The sequence below is a fragment of the Cydia splendana genome, chromosome 1 (genome assembly GCF_910591565.1).
Source record: "Cydia splendana chromosome 1, ilCydSple1.2, whole genome shotgun sequence".
NCBI lineage: Eukaryota > Metazoa > Arthropoda > Insecta > Lepidoptera > Tortricidae > Cydia > Cydia splendana.
In genome coordinates, this window is record NC_085960.1 from 23,154,163 (window position 1) to 23,179,898 (window position 25,736).

At 36.3% G+C, this 25,736-nt stretch overlaps 1 protein-coding gene and 1 long non-coding RNA gene across 3 annotated transcripts; one reads left to right on the forward strand and one right to left on the reverse strand.

Moving 5' to 3' along the window:
* Positions 1–3,868: 3,868 nt before the first annotated feature.
* LOC134792091 (uncharacterized) lies at positions 3,869–5,205 on the reverse strand. The gene is made up of 2 exons (XR_010144387.1): positions 4,993–5,205; positions 3,869–4,583 (listed from the first exon to the last, which is right to left on the reverse strand). It is a non-coding gene; the product is annotated as an uncharacterized LOC134792091 (long non-coding RNA).
* Positions 5,206–6,850: 1,645 nt separating this feature from the next.
* On the forward strand, positions 6,851–24,716 carry LOC134792094 (inactive pancreatic lipase-related protein 1-like). Of its 2 annotated transcripts, none has more exons than XM_063763283.1 (8): positions 6,851–6,988; positions 17,890–17,947; positions 19,197–19,335; positions 20,771–20,884; positions 21,994–22,145; positions 22,472–22,692; positions 23,397–23,553; positions 23,967–24,716. In XM_063763283.1, the coding sequence occupies exons 1-8, from the start codon at positions 6,940–6,942 to the stop codon at positions 24,061–24,063; spliced, it is 987 nt and encodes a 328-aa protein (XP_063619353.1). In that variant the 5' UTR covers positions 6,851–6,939; the 3' UTR covers positions 24,064–24,716. The 2 variants fall into 2 exon arrangements, with proteins under 2 accessions (XP_063619353.1, XP_063619360.1); XM_063763290.1 differs by lacking the exon at positions 6,851–6,988 and adding an exon at positions 17,473–17,596.
* The last annotated feature ends 1,020 nt before the right edge of the window (positions 24,717–25,736 follow it).

The window sequence follows — 25,736 nt, forward strand, 5'->3', positions numbered from 1 at the left end:
ATTTAATTCAATTTAAGATCAAGGAATTGGTAATTTGTATATATTTTAGATAGTATTACATGTAAATATTTTTGTTTTCTGTATATATTGTGACATTCACTCATATTAGGTAAGTCTTTTGTAATTCTTTACAATGGGGGAGGATGATCCTCCCGACCCTGGAGGAGAAAACCTCCAGGTTGGTATAAATATTGAAATAGAGTCTAGCATGGATACTGATACATCTGTAAATAATAAAAATGATTTAAAAAGAAAAGTATATAAAAATAAGAGGTGTAAAGATTGTAACAAAAAGAGAAAGCGAAATGCTGGTGGGGAATATGTTTGCGAGTGTGAAATTGTACAAAAGACCCAAGCTCATTCTATAACAAATACTGACACAAATAAAGTAGTTTCTGATATTCAAACAACAAAAGTTGGCAGAAATTTATTTTCAACAGCTGATGTTGCACCGTTTACGGTGCATGTTCAATTAAAACAAACTGATCCAAACTCGTCTCTGCACCCGGTGTCTTTTGGTAGGTTCTTAGTAAAAAACGGCTTCAAAAATATTATAAATGGCAGCGTGAAACGTATTGGTAGGACAAGAATTTCCATGGCTTTTGCAAATCATATCGATGCTAATTTGTTTGTAACCAATCCTCAACTTGACAACGAAAATTTAACAGCATACATACCATCATTTACAGTAACGCGCATGGGCCTAGTCCGTGGTATTCCATCACAGTGGTCCGAGGAGGAAATAGTGTCCAACATTTCCGTGCCCACTGGGTGTGGAAAAGTGCTTAAAGTTCGGCGTTTGAATCATAGAGTTACAGTTAATGGTGCCGTTTCGTGGCAACCCTCTGAGACAGTTGTCCTAACTTTTGATGGTCAAGTTTTACCAAAACGGGTATTCTCATGCTACAACTCACTGCCTGTCGAACTGTATATCTTTCCCACAATCCAGTGCTTCAACTGTACTAAATTTGGTCATACGAAAACTAATTGCAGATCTAAACCCAAGTGCTTTAAGTGTGGTCAATTGCATTCCGGTCATACCTGTTCAGTGGAGGAGGACGATGCCGTTTGCTGCCTTTGCAATGGTTTCCATTTCGCCACGAACAGGGCTTGCCCGGAACACAAGAGACAGAAGGATATTAAAGTAACTATGGCTAACAATTGTATTTCTTATGGTGAGGCTGTTAAATTACATCCAGCTGCTTCAAAATCATTTGCCGATGTCCTTCTGACACAATCACCCCAACAGCCACAGTCTCAGCCAAATTTACATCGCAGTGTCAATAATCCAGCCCCGGGTACAAACATGCAGTCACACAGTTATAAAAAGACAACTTTTTTGAAACCACGTACAGTTAAAAAACTTATAACAACAGGGTATGATGCAGCAGCTCACAATGCTTTAGTTAAAGAATATATCATTCCATCTCCTCAAAATGGCTGTGCACTACAGCAAGAGTCTCCTAAAGATAATGTTTCAGTAGCTGAGGAAATACAAGCGTTAATTGATCATTTATCTCAGCCTAATGTAAGAATACCGTCCCACGTTGCCCCCATGCTTGAAGAACTTGTCTCAACTATTAAAAATAATGGCCAAAATTATACAGTGGAACTGCAGAAGTGTAATAAATAAAAAACAAGATTTAATTCATTTATTAAACAAATTTCAACCATTTGTTTTTGCCCTCTCTGAGACATGGCTCAAGCCTGGGGCTCTTCTTAGAGTCACGGGATATTCATGTCTCAGAGAGGACCGTCCTTCGCGACCTGGCACTCCTGGCGGATGGGGCGGAGTAGCTCTACTTGTCAGGAATTCCATATCATTTTCACCTTTTCATCTTCCATCCCATAGCGATGATTTTTCAATTGTTGCTGCCATTGTAAATAACATCTGTATTATTTCTGTATATATTCCTCATCCCTCATCATCTATTTTTGTTGAGCTTGAACAAATAATTTCTTCTCTTCCTAGGCCCGTTTTAATTTTAGGAGATTTTAACTCACATCACCAGGTTTGGGGTAGTTCATCGTCTAATTATAATGGAGATCGCCTCATTCATATCATAGACCAACACAATCTTTGTGTTTTAAACAACGGTTCTCCAACCCGCCGAACAGCTCCAACAGAGTCAATTAGCGCTATTGATTTATCAATTTGTTCAGTTGATCTTGCGGCTTCTCTCACTTGGCATACTCTGGAATCAACATATGGGAGTGATCACTACCCTATCATTATTACATTTCCATCTTCTATTCCGCCATCTCCGAAACCTAGCCCTAGGCTTAAGTATAATTTAAGTAATGTTGATTGGAAACTTTTCAAAACCCGTGTAGAGGAGAAATTGTTGTGTTTACCGTCCATAGATGATAGTAATGTAGTTAGTTGTTCAGTTGCATTAGCTCAGATAATGACTGAAGCAGCTGATGAAATTTTTCCGGTTAAAAACAGTGCATCAGGTAAAATACCTTCTCCGCCTTGGTGGGATGATGATTGCACACAAGCTATCAGAAACCGTAAGGAGGCTGAAAGAAAATATTGTAATTTTATGACAAATGAAAATTTTGAGACATTCATGCAAGTTGCTCGTGAGACAAAAAAATTGTTGCGAAAGAAAAAGTTCGAAGGCTGGAAGCGATTTTGTTTGTCTCTTAGTCCTAGCGTAAAACCATCCATAGTATGGAATAATATTAAAAGATTTAGACATGCTTTCAATGAGTCCTCTAGACAGATCCTTCCTCCTAACCTTGCTACACAGTTTATGGATAGATTAGCACCTGCTTCCGTCCCCGAAGAATATGTATTTCACCCTGCTGCCTTTTCATTTGACTCATGCTATTATAATACTTTAAATGAGCCTTTTAAAATGGAGGAGTTAAAAGCTGTATTAAGTGGTTTAAAAGATACTTCACCTGGGGAAGATGGAGTTCCTTATTCCTTTTTAGCAAATGCTAGTGATGGTATTCTTTCTTATTATCTAAATATAATAAATTCTGTTATCCAGTCTGGTAAAATTCCTGATTCTTGGAGATCTCAAATAGTTATTCCTATTTTAAAGCCGTTCAAACCAGTGTCAGATGTTTCTTCTTATCGTCCAATTGCCCTTTCCTCAGTATTTGTTAAAGTAGCAGAACATTTAGTTAAAAACAGACTAGAATATTTTGTAGAAAAAAACCAATTACTTTCTCATAGTCAATTTGGCTTCCGAAAAGGTAGGTCTACTTATGATAGCTTGGGTATTTTAATTTCAGATATTCGATTGTCATTTTCTAGAAATGAGTCTATAGTAGCTGCTTTTCTTGACATAAGCGCCGCTTATGATAATGTCTTAGTCTCAGTGTTACAAGCAAAACTTCACAAATTAGCTATACCAGTAATGTTAACCAATTTCATAATAAACCTTTTATCAGAAAGGTCCATTAGCCTTCTCATAGATGACAACAATAGGATTTCCCGTTTGGTGTGGAGAGGTCTTCCCCAAGGATCCGTATTAAGTCCTTTGCTATATAATATCTACACATTTGATTTAGAATCATCCTTAAATGACACGGTTAGAGTCTTGCAATATGCTGATGATTTATTATTATATTCGCCAAACCTTTCTATTGAACAAGCCAGTAGATCAGTCACTTCTTCTTTGGGCTTATTGAAGTTATGGTTAGATTCAAATGGTCTGGAACTTTCAGTGCATAAAAGTGTTGTAGTTTTGTTTACTAGAAAAATGTTTCCTCCTCCGATCAATGTGCAATTTAATAACTGCTCCATTTCCATTAAAGATAAAACCAAATTCCTAGGTGTTATTTTAGATAATAAATTAACGGGTCTTCCACATTGTGATTACATAGTTTCTAAATGTGAAAAAAATATTAATATCCTCAGGTGCGTTTCAGGAGTTTGGTGGGGTTCACATCCTTTTTGCATGAAACTCATGTATAATGCCTTGATAAGAAGTATTTTAGATTATGGGACATTTTTGTTAGAGCCAGGATATGTAGCTGGCTTCCAAAAACTAGATCGTATTCAATCCAAAGCACTCAGATTGATTTGTGGGGCCATGAATTCAAGCCCTATCAATGCCATGCAAGTTGAGTGTGTTGAGCCTCCACTTCATTTACGACGCCAATATCTTAGTGATAGATTTATTTTCCGTTGTTCCCAATTCTCTAATCACCAACTCTGGATTATCCTGTCTAACCTTGTGCTTCAAATAACTACTTCCAACTATTGGAAACACAAAAGTCCTCCTTGTTTAGTAAAAAGCTTTCAAAAACTTAAATCTATATCAGGTCCCACTGTTAGCTCTTCAACACTTCCCATTTTCCAATATGAATATGATTCTCTGACACTTATTCCTCCAGTTCTCCTCAATGTTGGAGTCTCCAAGAATGATGTTGAACAAAATCAACAATTCCTGGGATTCATTGGAACAGATGGCCTGGGTGCTCATCATATGTACACAGATGCTTCTAAGACGTCAGAGAATGGTTGTGTTGGCGTTGGTGTTCTCCACACCCAATCTAATATTTACCAAAAAATAAAGTTGCCACCAGAATCCTCTGTGTACAGTGGTGAGTGCTTTGGAATCCTGAAAGCAATAGAGTTCATCATTATAATGCATCTCAAAAAAACAATTATTTTCTCAGATTCCCTAAGTTCACTACAGGCAATATGTAAATTTCCTTTCAAATCTAAATCTAATAACCCAATTATTTATCAAATCCGTAGCCTATTGTTAAAATGTCACATTAAAGGGTATTCGGTTTCCATTGCCTGGATCCCTGGACACAGAGGGATTAAAGGTAATGAAAGGGTGGATGATTTAGCTCGAGATGCCATTAGTTGTGGGGACATGTTTCCGTTTAAGAATGTGTCTGAAGACCTGTTGGCACTGCCTAAATTATACCTACGAAAGGAATGGAGGAATTTATGGACATCTGGTGCAGGTGCTGCTGCGTTACATTATCGAAGCATTCAAAAATCAATTCCTGCCAAACCTTGGTTTGCTAAAATCTCTCTGCCAAAACCTGCAACTAGTATGTTAATTCGAATGAGATTGGGTCACGTATGTACACCGGAACACCTCAAACTACTAAATCGCGTGGCCAGTTCTGCATGTACTTGTGGAGCTGATCCCGCTGATCTTAACCATATATTCTTTGCATGTAACCTTTATGATCGTTCTATACTATTAAGACAGCTGTCAGATTTTAAAGTTCCGTTTCCCACATCTATTACAACACTCCTGTATATTAATGATTCTTCTCCATATATATTTAAATCATTGTATTCATTTATTTCACGTCATAACATTAAACTCTAACTGCCTATAATTTACCTTTTCCTGATCCTTTTCCAAAATTCCGTCTTACCCGTTATAATGTAATCCTTTAATTCCGTTTCCCTGCTTTACTCGTCTGGCTGAATGCGCCAGGAGCGCGATGCCATAAAAAAAAAAAAAAAAAAAAAAAAAAAAAACCGTCCGCCATTGCAGTGTCACAGTTTGTCTTAAGTGACATTCCCTCTGTCAAATATATAACTCTATGGTACCAACCTAACTACTTTACTAGCGATGAGAAGACCTATTATAACTATAACCAACTATAACTGAGGGCCTACCGCGAACACCGAAACTCGAAGTTCGCGAATTCTTTCTCTGTCTCTCTAGTAATTAGTAATTACACTTTAATTGGAGTGAAAATTCGCAGTAGGCTCTGTGACAATGTTCGTGTTCGTATATATGTAAGTAATGTAAATATTATTTTTTTGTTGTAGTTTAGGCAATTTTTGTAAAAATAGCACTAAGAAAGTGGAGGATCATTGAAATTAGACAGTTATCTTATTTAAATATACGTAAGCCCGAAAACGTCATATCAGCTGATAAGTTACGTAAATGACTCATTTTATATATCATTGTGTGGCTAGGTTTCGTTAGGTAGTGAAAACAATGATTTTCCATGTTTCCTAGACACGTGGACACCCAGGTATTCGTCTAAATTACTTAGGTAATAAAACGTTTAAAGTAAGCATATTAAATCTATGTGCATAGTGTTAAAAAATGTGTTATGCGTGTGTGTGACTTTAGATATTTTTTTTAGATTTTAGATCAATAAATCGTATGAACTAAATTCTTAAGTTTTTTATTAAGTAGGTACGTTATACCAGTATGTAGGTATTTATGTAGGTACATTGAAAAGTACCTATAAAAACGTACTGTGATATATCCATAGATAATTACCATTACTTTTAGGTATAGATACCTAGTTAAGTACCTAATCAATTTTTATACATTTTACATAGTTGAATACCTACCTAATATCTAATACCTATACTTAGTTTTTTTTTACCAATACCAAACCTTTATTGAAACATTAAGCAAATAAATATAAATATTATTAATTGTTCAACAAAATTTCCCTTTTAAATTAGCCGTGACCTATAAAGGCAGGTAGGTGCCACCGACCGATAGACGAGGCGAGGCCTGTCAGTTTCCCATTTACCCTGACAGGCGACGATGTCAAATCCGAGTCTACTCTGCCATTAAGAGCACTCTCGTCCTAATTAGGAATTAATTGAATCAGCATGCTCCGAAGAGCCCTTTGCTGAACTACATAAAAGACCCTACTAAAACCTATTAAATACTTAGCTAAGTTAAGCGGTTATAGTCATTTTGAAATGTCGTGATCGTTTGTTTACAATAAAATATAAGTCTTTTGACTAAACGTCACATTTTTAACTAAAGTTTAATGTTTCAAATATGAATTTCAATCAAATGTTAATGAGTTCAAATTGATTTCTTTAGTGTTAAAGACACGTTCATTATGTCACAGACAGGGTTGTTTTTTTCGAATCCATTAAAATGCGTGAAGCTGACTTTCGAATCGGTGTGTTGTGATCGTGAGTCAGTCTCAGTCGGTACCGACTCGCAGGCGGCTGCGGACGCCATGCTGCGCGCCGTGACGGAAGGCTGGAAGCGCTACTGGTGGGGAACAGGTACGGAACAACCAATCACGACTTCCTCAATAAACTTCCCAATTATATTACGTTCCGGCGCGAAATCGCATAGGGTCGCCACCTCACCCTTGCGACTCCACATTTTTTCAACAACTTAGTTAAAGTAACGGGAACCAAATTAATACCGGTGCGAAGTACGCGTGCCGCAAGACTATTTACGTCCACGTTCGTTCTGCTTCGTATCCGCTCGGCCTTTTCCGGAGCACGTGGTTGTATAAGACTTTGACAGGTGTGTTATCTCGCGAAACTGATAAGGATTCTCTTCCGACGTTTCTCATATCATATCTACCGTCCGTTGGCGTCAAAGTACCTGTATAAATACGATATCAGTGGTGCGTTGTAATGGTTAATCGTTATCTTTTGCAAAAGGGCCCTTTCAATGGCCGTGATTAGGTTCTAATCGAACCTATCTAGTGATGTGTTATCGTTAACGTATTATTTAATTATTGTTCTAAGTTATCTTGGTAATTAATAAATCAGATTAATCATTATTACATTTAAATTAAATTTTCCATGCGAATAACAATGTATTAAGTAGGTATAATGTTATGATTAAAATCTTTCTTGTATTTAAATTATTTGCTGAATTCAATATTGTTATATGAGTACCTAATTACAAAATACAATGATATAAGAATCAAAGAGCTAATTTTATCTCCCTCCATGAAAAAAATGAATGGAAGTAAATCAAAACTGTTTCAATTTGGTCCTCATACATGTTTAAATAGCCGCCGACCAACTATAATTTCCCAACCACTACCGCGCTCCAGTTCTCACGAGCGATCATTCATCGTGTTTTCGTATAAAGTACCTATCTGTCTATATTCTATTCAATTAATCATATTTTTTTCGAAAATGGCTATGGTTTAATCATTTCTATTTCATAAATAATGTAAACATAACACGGATACCTACCTAATGTAATGTGACTTGATTAATAGTTAAGTGCGTAGGTATTGCGTATGACGCAGGTACGTACCTTTGTAGAATTGTGCATACTTACCTACAAAAGTCGATAGAAACATAATCCAGTATCACTGGAGATGAAGAACAATAATCTTAAATAGAAAAAACCGATTTCTCAAAACTGTTTGAAATGCCATATAAATTATCCAGGTCCAGATCCAGGCCTGGGTCCGGGTCCGAGTCCTGGTCCGGGTCCGGGTCCGGGTCCTGGTCCTAGTTCGGGTCCAGGTTCAGGTTCAGGTCCAGGATCATGACCAAGAGGTCCAGGTCCAGGTCCAGGTCCGGGTCCGAGTCCAGGTCCAGATCCAGAGTGGTTAATGTTCCACAAATTAATGGTTCCTGAGAAATCATCAATATTGTGTTGTTAGTGCTTTATCTAAAATATTTGTTATCATTGGGCTTTGTTTGATCTGTACGGTTACCATCAGTTTGTCAGTGACATAAACGCCGTCGAGAACGTAATTTACTTTCTATACATCTCGCTCGCACTCGCATATTAGTGCAAACGGGACGTATAGAAAGTAAATTACGTTCTCGACGGCGTTTATGTCACTGACAAACTGTTGGTAACCGTACTGTACTAATCGGAATACCCTGTACCTATATTAACTTACTTAGGTACTTCACCATATTTACAAATTGGGTTGTTAGCAGTCATAGAACCGTATACTTAATATTTATTGATCACATCCTTTTAACATTTATTTAATCATCATAAGGGCTCTATAGTCACAACAAGACGCTATAAGTTAACGAGTGGTTTATATGCAGATAACACGCAACATGAAACCTTGGCCTGGAGGCAAACGCATCCAATGAAGCCCGTGATGACTTCACAGCTAATTCATTTTACCCAATTGCGAAAGAAAAGCTATGCTTGTGTTTTAAACAATCTTTATTTTACACTCATATATAAATATGTAGGTAATCGTTACTCTGGGCATTCGTTACACTCAATTGTTTTGTTTATTACCAGGGAAAACTATCGTGTATTGTGATTTATAATTTCTTCTATCAAAATCGCTACCAACACTTATTTATAAAATATTTTTTGCATGTTGACCTAGGTCAAAAAGACTGGAATGGGACTAATCATTTTATCACTTAATGTTATTTATATTGCTAGTACAACTAAAATTATTGTTTGCATATTTGATTTATATACAGCTCGTATATGCAGAAGTACCTAACTATGTCTATCGTCTTTTAGTTTTTTACCGCTAAACTACTAAATTAACTTAAATTAAACGTTGAAATTTAATGAAATATACTTAAATTCCAGAACGTTTTACTGAAACTTTGTCATAATATAAAATAAGTTATGTCTCTTTACTGAATTTTTTGTATATACAATCATGTACAATCGCAGCAATATAAGTGTAATCTCCAGTTATAATACTTATAATATAGAATTTTACGGATTCCGAAGTTACAGTAATATAATATGCCTATAGGACGATTCGATTTCGATCAGTCAACTCTGGAATCGATCCGCGTCGAGCCGGCGTCCCATATGTATATGAATTAGCTTTGTTTTACGTCCTCGCTATAGGTAATTGTAGACTATTAACGTGAATCAATCACGAACGAATAGACGCATTCAAATTAATTGATGCTTTACAATGTCGTCTACGTGCATGATGTGCTGATTGATTGATGTACGTGAATGACAGTCGGTTGGCAAATGATTGACAAATATGATAAGTTCCGTCATATTGGAGAAGTTATTAAAACGTAGTGGTTATAATTAAGTATACCGACATCAATATGATATGTTTGACTATCATTTATCTAAAAAATGGGAGTCGCTTATTTTCTTTGTTTCTTGTAGCTTTGCTTGCAAATGATCTGAAATCGCTAGCCAAAAACCGACCTACGCTTTTTAAAATAGTAATTTAATTTTGAATCTCGTTGCTAACCCGATATTGCATTGGTGGAAACCGAGGAGAAGTATTTATTGAATTTCATTTTAACTTTAATAATTCAAGTTCTCTTTTTCATTGACCACAAGATCATCGCATAATTCATGGCAGCCATTCTCTTTATAAAGCTAGCTTATGTGGCCCCTGCAGTATCAGTAATTGGAAGAATCCCGCACTAATCAGAAGTGAGTGTCTCCATTGATGTGGCATGCGAACAATGGGGTAATTGATGATTACATTCCTATGGGGTTAAGGTTCCGACGATAAATCAGAACATTTATAATCGTTCGCTTTATTGACTTAAAGTTAGACCAAGAAAAAGTCACGCAAGTGTTATTTATACGTCATAATGTCATAGAAGTTTGACGTTTAAAATAACACTGGCACTGCGTGGGCTAGGTACTGGGCTATCAAAATCGTTGCAGACTTTTCTTGGTCTCTCTCTACTTGTTTATTTCAAGAAATATGAATTCTAATCATTTTAGGCAATAACAATAATGTATCAAATTACAACTTTACTTTTTAATGATATGTCTATGAGTTTGTTACGTTTACATATTGGTACCTATTTAACTACCTACCTATTCGTGTTTTCGGAGTTATGATTTTTTTTTAATTCCATTCAAAGATCTAACGATAGTAAATGTTACCATACTGAATTAGCCTATCTATCAGCTTAGCACACAAAAAAAACCGGGCAAGTGCGAGTCGGACTCGCGCACGAAGGGTTCCGTACCATAATGCAAAAAAAAAAAAAACGAAAAAAAAGCAAAAAAAAAACGGTCACCCATCCAAGTACTGACCACTCCCGACGTTGCTTAACTTTGGTCAAAAATCACGTTTGTTGTATGGGAGCCCCATTTAAATCTTTATTTTATTCTGTTTTTAGTATTTGTTGTTATAGCGGCAACAGAAATACATCATCTGTGAAAATTTCAACTGTCTAGCTATCACGGTTCGTGAGATACAGCCTGGTGACAGACGGACGGACGGACGGACGGACGGACGGACGGACGGACGGACGGACGGACGGACGGACGGACGGACGGACGGACGGACGGACAGCGAAGTCTTAGTAATAGGGTCCCGTTTTACCCTTTGGGTACGGAACCCTAAAAACAAGCATCTACCGCAATAATTCACGTCACCATAAATAAAAATCTCATCGTACTCGGCGATAGGTGAAAAATTAAAAAACTCATAACTCCGAAAATACGAAATTTCACGGAACATACATGGGGGTGATTCAGATAGCCCTCTAGGTCCTCTACCTCCCAGCTTCAGTATATCACTACTTCTTGGGACACCTTGTAGGTATATAGACTACTTAATGTTATATGCTATGCCACAACTGATGTAGAATAGTAATTTTGGTTAAAATTTATTTGTGTCTAAATAATACTTTATAGGGACAGACAACATTCTTGTAGTTCTAGTAGGCATGACGCTTTTAAACATGACATTGTGGTCATATTTCTATATCTCGATTTAAAAAAAAAATGGATACAGATTCTCTATTAAAATTTAAGAAAGGAAAGGGAACGTACCTACTAAATATGAAACTAAGAACACTTTCCATGAAAACTTTCTTTCTAATCATAATTCATAAACATTGTTCAATTTTATGTATAAATGTCCATGTTATCTTGAAATAAACCAAGTGGTAATTATGAATTAACACTTAATTGTAGCAGAACTGGTTATTTATAACCGCGAGCCAAGAATACTTGCACGTGTAATTGTGTATACATTTTTTAATCATTTTTTAGGGTTCCGTACCCAAAGGGTAAAACGGGACCCTATTACTAAGACTTCGCTGTCCGTCCGTCCGTCCGTCCGTCCGTCCGTCCGTCCGTCCGTCTGTCACCAGGCTGTATCTCACGAACCGTGATAGCTAGACAGTTGAAATTTTCACAGATGATGTATTTCTGTTGCCGCTATAACAACAAATACTAAAAACAGAATAAAATAAAGATTTAAATGGGGCTCCCATACAACAAACGTGATTTTTGACCAAAGTTAAGCAACGTCGGGAGTGGTCAGTATTTGGATGGGTGACCGTTTTTTTTTTTGCTTTTTTTGTTTTTTTTTTGCATTATGGTACGGAACCCTTCGTGCGCGAGTCCGACTCGCACTTGCCCGGTTTTTTACATACAATATATATACAGTGGTACTACTAAACTAAATTAATAACTAGCTTAAATCTAAAATAGGCCCTTGAGGCATTGTACCAAGGATGCTGGCGGCATTTCCACGCTGTATCGCAATGCTGATACGTTGTGCGAGGTAGCCGCCAGCTCTTCGGTCACCAGTTACGTCAACCAGACGCTTCGCGATTTCTGCGAACAACTTATGCGCGCTGGGACCCCATGGACCTAGAGTTTAAACGTGATGTTTAACTTACTATCTTGAGTGGGTACATGAAATTAGTAACAGGAAGACATTGGATGTGCCGTAATTCTTCATGAGCATATCAATTTACAGTTTACTTTCGTACCTAAGTATGCTTTTAACTAAGTTTCTTACGGCTTAATTATAAACGCGCTACAGGCCATGGTTTCTCTTATTCTGTCATTAAATTAGCGGATAAAAAATAAATGAACTATTTTTTGTAAAATTTTATGAACTAGAACAAAAATAACTTATTCCGGAAATTCAATCGCAATTAGAGTGAATTCCTACACCGGCAAGGATAAAATACCTGGACTGTTATAAAACTTATATAAACATTACTTAAATACAAATACAAATACAAATACTCTTTATTGCACACCTCATTACAGAAAACAATACAAATAATACAGGAAGAAGAGGTTAAACAACAGGCGGTCTTATCGCTAAAAAGCGATCTCTACTTAACTGGACGGTTAACTTCAGGTAGACTTGTATAATTTAGACCTTGGGTTTGGATTACGAATAGTTGTTACGGATATCGAGGTCAATACACTTGTTCACGTGAGACGAGGTTTGGTTGTGAACAATATCCCTGCGCGGCAAGGTGTCACACGCCTGTCAATTTTCCGCGAGAGACGTACACAAGGGCAATAAAGTTTCCCAGACTTGACATGACAACGGCCTCTGAAGGGCCAGCGGCACTGACCTCAATTATGTAATAAATAATTTGTATAAGGCCAAAACAATTACAGCTTTAGTGATGTTGTTTACCTTCTATGATTTCGAGCACTTAACGATTTTTATAGTTATAGATGTATATAATCGGATTTAAACTCTCGTGAGTCATTTTTAACGCCTATAATGTTAAGGTTTTACCTCACTTAGTCACCCACTCACCAGTCACTACGCGCCCTTTGTATTTAATGTTTGAAATATTTCGTAAAACATATACATAACAAGCACTCTAATTATTTCATACCCAAGTATTATAAATACTAACCTTTTTTTTACCTGTTTATGAATCTCTCATTTAATTTGCTCTCTGCTGCTCTAATTTAAAATCAAATTACAGTTAAGCTTAGAATAAATTTAAAAGTGGAAAAATTACTGTCCTGGGTGAGACTTGAACTCACGACCCCTGGATAGGTCCCTGGAGTTCAAGTCTCACCCAGGACAGTATTTTTTTCCACTTTTAAATTTATTCTAAGCTTAATAGCATCGTTCACAGACGTTTTTGCTTGTTAAAAATTCAAATTACAGTTCTACAAAATCTCCATTGGGGATCAAACTTCCAAAGAAATTGTGGAATAATCAGCGATGCAGATTGTAGATTGATGAAATGCCATTAGAGTAGAACCGGGTTAAGTGTCAGTCAGGCCACTCAGCTTACATGTCCATTACCTACCTACCAGGCACGGCTCGCCCAATGGAGCGCTTGTGCGGTGCACTCCCATAAATATTCATAATGAAATTATAGTAAGTACCTAATTAATATATTACTTTTTAAGATCTATCGTAAAAAAGTCAATACCAATTAAATAATTACCTTTATTCATTATAAGTTATAAGTTTATACACAGCCTATATACTACTCCTATAATTTCATAGGAATCATGGATTGCGCTCCTGTGAAAAAAGATTTATGTACATTAAATCAATAGGAAATTCAATAAGAGCGAAAGAGAAATTTAGCCACAGTTTCGCACGTGAAATAGAAGATTTTCTATGAAGAAAGAGGTAAAATTGGAGCGGCGCGCCTCGCGCCTAGCCCGTTTGATCTTGCGCCCTCTCATTTAATGCTCGCGCATTCCGCGCGCCATGTTGTCACTTGTTTGTAAACAGACCTTAGTCAATTTTAAAGTACGCGCGTGAATGCGATTTTCATTATAAATAATTAAACAATGAGTGCACATAATTAGTTTGCTGTGAGGTGTTTAAAAATGAATGAATTTAACGTCAGAATGTGAAAAAAGTTTACAAAATCGACTCGAGTTAAATACAAAAAGCCAACTTTGAAGTTTCGTAACAATGTTCGTCAAAAAAAAACTATGTCTAAATCGGATCAATATGCAAAAACACCGTGGTTGTGTTGTGTGGATGTGATAAAAGTAATTTTAATTTTTTAACAAGCAGAAACGTCTGCTGACGATGCTACTAAGCTTAGAATAAATTTAAAAGTGGAAAAAATACTGTCTTGGGTGAAACTTGAACTCTCGGCCTCGATCGATACTCCAGCGCTCTGCCATCTGAGCCACCAAGACCTCATCCATAGCCAGCAATGATGAGCACGGATGAGGTCTTGGTGGCTCAGATGGCAGAGCGAGGCCGTGAGTTCAAATCTCACCCAAGACAGTGATAAAAGTAACTAGGTATTTTGTTGTTCGTGTTACCTATGTCTTGTGTTTTGGAGCGGGCGCGGGCGGCGGCTGTGCGGTGAGTTGTTTTGACCGAAACCGGTGTGTTATCAATTTAGCTCATCTTTCCATACAATTTTAAAGAAACATTCACAACCTCGAATCCATTTCTAAAATGAGCTGCAGTTGATGGCGTCTATCGGTCGTCAAGATATTCGTAATACCGAAAATCTATAAGAAAGTTCAATGACCGGGTGGACGCAAACCGACATCTACTCGTACCTATAGGTATTTTGCGAGGTTAATTGAATGTGTAGTTTTAGTTTTTTTTTTTACTGTCAGTAAACACCCATAATACAGTCACCAGCCGCCGCTGTTACCTACATTAGACAGACCTAACGATAACGTATAACCCGAGAAGGCGAGAACAATTTCAATGAGGTAGGTACGAGTTGGTATTATTATGTAAAGTACAGGTACATACATTTGAACAAAAGAACACAAATATTTATTCTTTCGTAATATTCAAAATTATCAAATCGGGACACAATAAAGTGGAAGAGATCGTAATTAACAGATCTTGATCTGTGAAATTTTGAGACCGTTACCGGCGTGACTATGACTATTTGTACATAAATATTATGTAATAATTTGATAAAAATTATGGTAGGGCTTTAATTATTCGCTTATTTCTTGCTTTAATAATACATTGAATTAATGATTATTTTTATAATTCAGCTATTTTGTTTTATATTCATGTTTTTTTTTTCCTTTTTTTGACACCGGCAAAAAAGGCGGTCTACATAAATATTATGTAATAATTTGATAAAAATTATGGTAGGGCTTTAATTATTCGCTTATTTCTTGCTTTGATAATACATTGAATTAATGATTATTTTTATAATTCAGCTATTTTGTTTTATATTCATGTTTTTTTTTTCCTTTTTTTGACACCGGCAAAAAATGCGGTCTACATGAAAAAAGGAATAAAGCCCAGCTATGATAGAAAAGTGAGCCAGATACGTTACTGTGATTGCAAGTAGAAAAATAGACGGCTTTTAATTTCCTCAATCTGAAGATATATTTTTCATTTAGTTGCTAGCAGCAGTAGCAGGTAGCAGCAGTAACGGCAGATTAAAAATCAAAATATTCCGGATGTCTTCCGAGTAAACAAGGCCCATTACGGACTAAATAAGCTAATGTCACGGAAATGATTCAAACTAGTATGTTATTTGTATTATACCTACATAATGATGATGATAGTACAGTCGGACTAAGTATATAAACATTAAGCAATGTCAAACTCAAGGAATTATATTGAGTATATTAACCCTAATATTAAGTGTGCTTATATACTTTTAATAACAATAACTGGCTTTAGGCAAAATATATTGAAAAATGTCTAATAACACAGATTTTCCAACAATGTTACACTAATATAATACCTACCTAAATACCTAAGTAAATATGGTACAATTGAACCAAATATTGAAAATATTTTCTCTAGAAATACACTCTGGCCCCTTCCCACCTCACGGGAACCAGTCACCAAGCAGGTGCGGCGGCTAAAGCGGCCGAAAAGCTCAAATTCCATAAGTACAGGGGTCTCGGCCCCGAGTATATTTTTATGCCATTTGGGGTTGAGACCCTTGGCCTGTGGGGTCCTAATGCCCTACAACTTTTTAAAGACCTTTCAAAAAGGCTTATCGATTTCACTGGTGACCGAAGAGCTGGCAGCTTTCTCGCTCAACGTATTAGCTTCGCAATACAGCGGGGAAATGCTGCCAGCGTCCTCGGCACCATGCCAAAGGGGCCCAATTTCTTAGACGTATTTTAATTTTATTTAATTTTATTTTATTTAGTATTAGTTTTTAGTTTTAATTTAGTTTTATTTTATAGATAAGTTAGTTTATTTTAGTTTTAATGTTTGTATCCAGAATTAGATACCCAACTCTAGAAATTCATTTTTTGGGGCTGCATGTCGCGTGTATTCGACTCGTCCACAATCCTGAAATACAAATGACAGCCGAATGACATATACACGATGATTTTTAATCGGTGATCAGGATCATTTTTTTCTAACTCTGTAATTGATGTAGATCACGTTGAAGTCGTAATTACATGGATATATTATATTTTTGTTTTTATATGCATTCCATGCCTCGTTTTATTATATGACCTCAAAGTGTTCCTTTCAAAGAACCTTCAGAGATCCTAATATATGTACCAATCAACATGTAAATAAGTAGGGTAATTCGCCAGTAACTGGCCATCGGCCAATAACTGGCCACCGGCCAATAACTGGCCACCCTAAACTAAAAATGAATTCTATTCATCTATAAACAGAATTCATTTTAGTTTAAGATTTCAATAACTGGCCAGCCTTCAATAACTAGACACCTTATACTAAAATGAATTCTGTTTATATATAGGGGGCTATTCATAAATTACGTCATTTCAAATTAGGGGGGGGGGGGTCTAGACATCGGATGACGGTAGCATGAAGTAGGAGGAAATGGGGTCATTTGAAGCATGATTTTTGGATGATTATAGGGGGGGGGGTCAAAAATCGTCAAAAATCGATGACGTAATTTATGGACAGCCCCTAGGTGACTAGAATTCATTTTTAGTTTAGGGTGGGCAGTTACTAACAGGTGGCCAGTTAAGAAACATCGCAATAAAGGGTGATAATTGAAGGTCAATAGTTAGTAGATGAATTTAGGTACCTAGGTAGGTACTTGCCTACATTTTAACGCCGACTGTACAAAGGCTTTATAAAAGGTGGGTCGTATGATGGAAATACTCACATATAAACGTTTCTTAAGAAGTCGCAATGTATTTGTTCCAGTCATTTTCGAAATTCTATTATTATTGTATCATTTATTGTTTTCTACAGTTTGAGATAGTGATAGCAGATATAGACGTCTTCGAGTTTTTTAAAATCGACGATGGTATTTATCGTAAATATTATTCAAATATTTATTTTGCAACGAGGAAAAACTGTTATGATAAGGAAGACGGTAAATAATTTCGCGCAAATCGTAATGAAAACATGGTTTCAGTATAATACATATATAATATACCTACCTACCTACATATATGAACAAATCATAGCCTGAATCTTTCAATTTTCGACGATCGTAATTAATTAGCCGTCGCTAAATAGCGTGATATTGGGCTATTAATAAGGAAATAAAGACTTTATTACATTATTAGCTACTTACATTTCACTTTTTTGTTTCAGGGATTTTGCCAGACCGAACAAATCGTATAGAAGACATTTACTTAAGATTTTACAACGGGTAAGTTCATATTTTTTATAACTACAAGGTATATGTTGAAAAAAAAATAACAAGCATGGGGACACCAAGCTTTATTTTACTATACCCAAATAAAGCCCAAAATAAGAATGTACTTGTTTTTCCTTACTTATATTTGGTTTGCTGTTTCAAAATCATATCTGTGTCGTCACTTTTGTCTTAATATATAATTAACAGCGATCGTACATTTTCCAGCATTTTTGGTGCAGCAGAGTGGTGTTAACGGAATTGGTATAAATAATTTCAACTGAAATCGTAAATTAATGTTAATATTAACGTAATTAACGCTAATTAATCATTAGGGTTGAAATTATTTATACCAAATCCGTTAACACCACTCCGCTGCACCAAAAATGCTGGAAAATGTACGATCACTGTTAATTAATTACAGTATAGGCATTACACAATTACCTTCACTGTTACTTTCATAAATGCAGCAATTGGTTTTTGTAACCTGTTTATAGTCCGACAAGAAATTGTAGAAAATTATTGAGGGTGCCACTTTATACATAACTGTCACATTTTTAACGTAATATGCTTAAACATGGCAAAAATTTAGTGTAGAATTTATTTAGTTTCATTTTATTTAATTTCTACTATTTTATGTCGCACTATAGTTAGTATAGTTACGTGCTCAATGTTCATGCTCAATCATGTAGCCTTGCTTTCCTTTCACCTTTCCACACAGTATCATAAATCATAATCAATTATTCATCATCTTGGTTGAATGAATAACTGAAGCTGATATATGTTGTCACATACATACCTAACACAAAGGCACAAACCATGAGGCCATGAGGCTAATGGTAAAATGTAGTCAAATGAAAACTATTACTACTTTATCTGGCTACGTTAATATACGTGACGTCAAAAAATTACACATCCTACACAAATTTTAAGCAACAGATCTTTGCTCTAATTAAATGGCCCATCTCAATTCTATGATAATTTAAATAGATAATTGATAAAGTTTCTATAAAAGTTCACATAAAATGGTGGAAAACTAAAAACGTATCAGAATGATATTAGAATGATGATTCAGTTACCGTGCGTCTCGCACGCACCAATACGGACACTTACGAGCAAAATGCACATCATTTAGATATCATTCTGATGTCAGTGTACGTTCGAATTGGCCTGTAGTTTTTAGTAAAATTCGAACTTGTAATTTAATACGCCAGAATACGGACTTTTTTTTGTTAGGCTCATTTCATTATGTTGTTATCTTCAGGAGTACAGAAGAGGAGTACGTAGACTTTCCCCTGGGCCAAGCTTCTCGACTATTCGAAATAAAGGGTTTCGACAAGAACAATCCCACTGTGCTTTACATACATGGATTCATCGAAACGGCGCAACAGGAGAGTGTCCAGGTGATTAAAATAGAACCTACGCATAAAAAAACATTCACAATTTACCTTACGATCACGGACCAAAGCCACGGACGGACGGACAGACATACGGACATGGTGAAACTATAAGAGTTCCTAGTTCACTATGAAACCCTAAAAACGGATACGTAATAAGTAATAACAGATAGGCATGTAAGAGAGGTTAATGATATTATGCACAATTCAAATTGGAGACAATAAACATGTCTTTTTCATTAGATATCTACTGTAAACTTATTACACTGGCATAGAAGTTTATGGCATATAATTCAATAACAATACTGTTTTTTGTCCCTTAGGTATTTAAAACAATGACTCGTTTTTATCTCAAAACAATATATCTGTTTGATTGACTAAGAGAAGACAAATCATTGAAAAATTATTGATAACTAGACAGCTGCTGGGGTTAACGCTAAAACTGCTTTGTATTGCAATTTGTACCTACGTATCCGTAAGTTATGAACGTTGGCGATACAAAAGCCCTCACAACTCAAAACTTAAAATTATAATTTGTTTAAATAAAACTAGAGTTTATATTTTTGTCGCGAGAAATTTTGATCTTGTCCTTATCGCACTAATTTTATAGGAGCGGTCCCCGTCAGCGCGACATAGATATTTAGCTAAAATTCTCAAATCTGAAAAGGGGCTCAGTTAGTATATCCTCTTAAGAGCCACACGTATCCGCCGACAAAAAGCTATATAATTATATGTATCATATGTATGGCAGCTGATACGAGTACGTTCGTGTGACTCTTTATCCATTGTACAAGAGATCTGTTATGTGGGAATTAAGGATGACTGACTTTAGACCGGGACGTGTCCGGGCCGGAGCTTCCGGGGCTTACTTTTCTGACAGGACAGGTGATCACGTGATGTTTCCCATAGAAAACGATGCGCCGGAAGCTCCGGGCCGGACACGGCCCAGTCTAACGTGAGTCATTCTTTACTGTTTAACTACAGGATATTAAAAAAAGGAAACTGATATAAAGTTGTATCTCCACAGACATGTATGCAATATGTACTTAGGTACCTATGATATACATAGAATTCACCCATTCCTATAGAGAAATTTGGACGTTCATTTAATATGACTTAACGTACTAACGTACTTACCGCTAACGTACTTCTCGCTCGCACTTCGTATATTAGTGCAAACGGGATGTATAGAAAGTAAATTACGTTCTCGACGGCGTTTATGTCAGTGACAAAATGATGGTAACCGTACCGTTCTACCCAAGTTACACTTGCATTAATATTTATCCTGTCGTTTATTATTATGTGCCTAACTCAAAAAGTTTCAATCGAAAACATACTCGTCATGAAATAATTATGTGGCTTACCTAATAATATAAAAAGCGGCCTTGACTTTTGCTACCTACATGTAGATTATAACAATTGTTTCCTTAACCGTTTCCAGGTCATGGTGAGCGCCTACTTGGAAGCGAAGCCCAGCACCAATGTCGTGCTCCTGGACTGGTCTAATATGTCACATGGCTCGTACTTGGTCAACGCTGCAAGGAACACTAAAAAGGTAATTAATGCGCGTGGCACATGCACAGCAATTAAGTTCATATCTCTATGGATATAATATCCAAATTTGAACGCTAGTAAGTCGTCTCGTCTTCTGTTTCTAGGAACAATAGCGCAACCACAGATTATGGGCATAATAGTTCTTACTAGCAACGTCACAGTATAGAAACTGCATAAAAATGTATAGTTATGTAAATAGGTATTCGTCCTTGAGGCACAGCCTACTAAGATAAGAGCCGGTTTTACTTACTCGTGTAACAGCGTACACGTAGTTTACCTACCTTACCTACACGAAGATGAATAACGCCTACCTGAAATCTGTATCAAATTGTCGACTATGTGCGTTTCTCTTTGTTTGTTTATTTCATTCATAATATCGATGAGTGAGTAAGCGATAATTCTGGTTATACAATATAATTTTTATTTTATTTACTTACCTATAAGTACATTAAGTACCGCGTTTCACAAGAATGTGCAAATAATGTCTCTTAGAGTCTGGACACCGATTAACCGTTTATAAATGATTATAAACGGTTCATAATCATGAGATTAATTTGTGTCTCATATTTTACTAAAAATTTGTAGTACCTATTACTTGATTTAATAACACTTACCTAAGTATTTTAATATGGTATGAGTATTGACATAAACTTACTTTGCTATTTGAGTACCCATATTTTATTTGGGACTAGTCTTTAGTGTCTTACTCGAATAGAGATTAATAGAGAACATTATTAAATCCCCTTTTCATTTTGTACTTAGGTACTAGGTACTTATGCAATAAGAATAAGTAGAATATGTATTTTGACACTTGACAAAAGTATTTAAAACGGCCAAAAAAGAATAAAATATAAAATACATACCTAATTATAACAGTTAAATACTTTTTAATATGTTCGTCGATTGTTCAACCCGCCTTTTATAGAAAACAAAACCAATCGCAATTCAATTACCTAGAATACCTAGATTATTGAGTGCGTAAACGGTTATTTTCCATAGAAGTCGATTGCAGAACTCAATCGACAATTGAATCATAATACCGAGAAGTTTATATTATATTCAAGCTGCTGAATTTCTTGGGAAATAAATGTTTGTTTGTTCACTTTTCAGGTGGGCGCAGCGGCAGCTGAGCAGATCCACAATCTACTAGAATCGGGACTGCAGCTGGATAAGCTGCACGTCATCGGACACTCGCTCGGCAGCCACGTCGCCGGCTACACGGCGAGGGAGCTCAAGAACAAATATCAAAAGACTGTCAAAAGGTTAGAATACCATTTCAAACCGTACGGTAGATAATGTTTGCACACGGAACTTTAAAACTAAGTCAACGAATTTTATATTAAAGGAAAAACTGGAAAATTTACGCTTCCGGCAGGACTTGAACCTGCAACCTCCGCAATTTTATCCATTTTTTCCTTTAATATAAAATTTGGACTAACGCTCGCAGACGTATCTGCTTGTTTAAAAATAAGTCAACGGAAATTAATTAGGTACCTAAACAAACTTCGAATGTCCGTTTATGCATGTTTTGAACATATCTGTCACGCTGAAACCATTCATAGACATAATATTTAATATTTTGTTTTAGATTAACCGCTCTCGATCCGGCCTTCCCAGCGTTTTACCCCGACGGCGTGATGATGGAGCACGTCAGCGCCAAGGACGCAGAGTTCGTGGACGTGATCCACACGGACGCCGGCGGCTACGGCGCGCCCGTGCGCACGGGAACCGCGGATTTCTGGCCCAACGGCGGCAAAAGCATACAGCCCGGCTGCCCGAGGTTCGCGCCCATACCGCTCTCTGATGATAGTAAGTACATACTGGGGGCCGATTTTTGAATTTCGACCGCTCGATTTCGTGTATTTCGTTCAATAATATCTCCAGTACCCGGCATTTAAATTCTACTAATAGAATTGAAAACGAGTGGTCCTGGTCAACACCACTCGATTCCCAATTTCTATCGCTCGTATTTCAAAAATTAGCATTTCGCTGTTTGCCACCGATTTACGAGTGACGAAATCGAACGCTCGAAATTAAAAAATCGGCCCCCTGTACGAGTTTCATTTACTCCTTTTATTTGTCAAGAAATGTATGATTCAAGTATTTAGCAAACGGGTATTTGCTTCAAGTATTTAGAAATGTATTATTACATTTCTTTGAAGCATACTACCTGACCTACCCGTGTTCGAGGGCAGAAGCGGTGATGTGACTCGTGACCTGATCATGTCAGACTATCGACTAAAAACAAGCGGTTTACCCTCATCGCGTTTATGACAAGCTGTGGGCTGTGGGATTCGCTTGGCTCGCTTGCGCATACAATAGGATACGTCGCCGATTGCTCGCCTTGTCGCGAGCTACTGCCATAAAATGCTTTAAATTGCACAAAAACTTATGCACAGCGAAAATTATACGGAAGTTTTAGAGAATATAAATTATTATTATGAGATAAACACACCGTTATTCATAATGCTGACATATGAATGATGATTAACTCGGTATTTGTATATTTTCAGATTTATGCAGTCACTGGAGGTCGTGGCGTTTCTACGCAGAGTCGATTCGGAACCCCGAGGCATTCCCAGCATCCCCTGCAGAGTCTTACCACAAGTTCCGTGACAACCCCACTCCGGAAGAAGGAATGGTCTACATGGGCGAAAATTGTGATACCAGGTAAGCGTAATAGCCTTACCACTTACTTAACCTTTACAATAACACAGCCATACCGCAAAGAATAAGAGTCCCGAGTCCTTAAAAATACATATACCTAATAGTTAAAATATTGTTTCATTGATAACAACGTCACTGGTTTTTTGCCGACATCTTTATTATTTTTAAAGCTTCATTGGTACCAATTAACTTTATACAATCTTTTACTTTTTGCTTAGCACTAAGTAAACTACGAATGTGCTGAATAAGGGTAACAATAAAACAACGTAGAAAAATAGCGCAGCACCAACACATCAATCTTCTTCAATGTCGTGAGGTTAGGTATTACATGGACGACAAGGAGGAAACGTGAAGGAGGAGGCATTCTAAGAAGTAATCAAATACACTAATTGTAATTTTTATTTATTTGATTTCAGTGCGCAGGGCTCTTACTACCTGACAACGAATTCAAAAACTCCATTCGGAAAAGGCATGGACGGCATCCATTCGAAAAGCAAAAAACAACAAAGATAGGTCACCTAGTTAGAAGTACCTGAGAATTTAGAGTAAATTGAAACGCACATTAACAGTATATTTGGATAAGTATTGATAGATTTAGGATTTTCATTAAAGTAGATGGTAAGTATTAGAAGGGTTTTATAAAATTGACAATCAAGATTAAAATTTTAACATAAGGAAAATGGCATTTATTTATACGTCGAGTCGAGTACGCCGTCGACTGTTAAACAACTCTTGCTAAAGGGTATGAATGTCACCGCTTATAGCAGCAGCAATTTATTTGACAAGTTTTGTCTTAATAATTATGTATGTAAGTATTGTGTTGATAAAACGCAGTCTGTTGAGCCCATAAACATCATAACCATGGAGTTTCCAAACCTATTACACTAGGTCGTGTCTCGTTTGTCTTAAAATAGCTATAAAATAAATACCAATCATAAAGCAAATTACGTACAAGAAACCTTGACTTTTAAGATAATGTACAGCATGACAATGGTTTGCTAGAGTCAATCGCTGTTTCTACAATCACTGCGGCCGTGTTATTGATGTACAGTATACAGTCAATTGAATAACCTTTGGAATGAACTTGCTTCACGGTCGTGTATTGTGCGTAATTTTCGATGCATTCATTTTTATTTTTTTGGGTACCTAAGTAATCAAATAAATATCATTGCGTGAATATTCTCACGACAGTCCTTGAGTATTTAAACAAAATATTACTTAATTTTATACCTATTATGAATGTGATTTTTTGAGTTTTTTTTTATACTTATCTGACTTATCTCAAATAATATCGCTCTACCAAATGAAAACATGCCTTAGGCCAACGCATTAATACCTAAGTCTTTCTGAATTCGTAAATTTCCGAAAATCCTCTGAGCCCATCTGCTAACTATACATAAGTTTCTAAAATATAGTTATCAACCAATAATTATATGTTTATAGAAGCGTAGGCAATTTTATATACAGATGTTATGACAGCCGAGGATATTTACTTTGTCACAGGAAAGTAAAGACAATGATAAACCAAAAAAAAAATTTTTTTTGGCCGTGATAAATAAAACGCCGCTGTTTAAAAACACCCTCAACCCTCCTTTTCTCATCGGAAGCCGACTGAAATAATTCCACGATCCTTACGTGCATTTTGATAAAAAAGGAACGGTCTGAAATTGATATACAGTATAACGACATCACGTATCAGTGTTCAATCAGTACTTAATAAAAGGCTTTACATTTCCGTATTTATATTGTATTGCGGAAACATAATGTTTAAGTAGGACTATTTTAAAGATGTAACTTATCACAAGCGATGTGGCGATGGCGCTAACATTTAGTACGTTCTTGTATAATTTCAATTAAAGTTCTGTTTACATTTAATTTACAAATTTTGTTTTATTTCATTTACTATTACTAAAATACTAACACTAGTAGTTCGCCCCGAACTGAGAACTCGCGGTTTTCCAAAAATTATATAGAGCGATTGACTTTGTTGCACCTACTTACTCGTATAGTGCGACATAAAATAGTAGAAAATAATTTTTAAGAAAAAAAAAACCGACATCTATGGGGGCCGGTAAAAGATTATTGTTCATAGATGGTGCACTATGTAGAAAAGGAGGTAAAACCACCCACTATTCTAGTAGGTAGCATTTCGTTTCTGTAAGGGTCGCAGTTTTAGCCTAACGAAC

Coding starts and splice junctions, on each gene's coding strand:
- LOC134792094 (XM_063763290.1), top strand. CDS start 17,479: ATGTATTTGTTCCAGTCATTTTCGAAATTCTATTATTATTGTATCATT. Junction 17,948..19,196: donor TACTTAAGATTTTACAACGG/GTAAGTTCATAT, acceptor TGTTATCTTCAG/GAGTACAGAAGAGGAGTACG. Junction 22,693..23,396: donor CATACCGCTCTCTGATGATA/GTAAGTACATAC, acceptor GTATATTTTCAG/ATTTATGCAGTCACTGGAGG.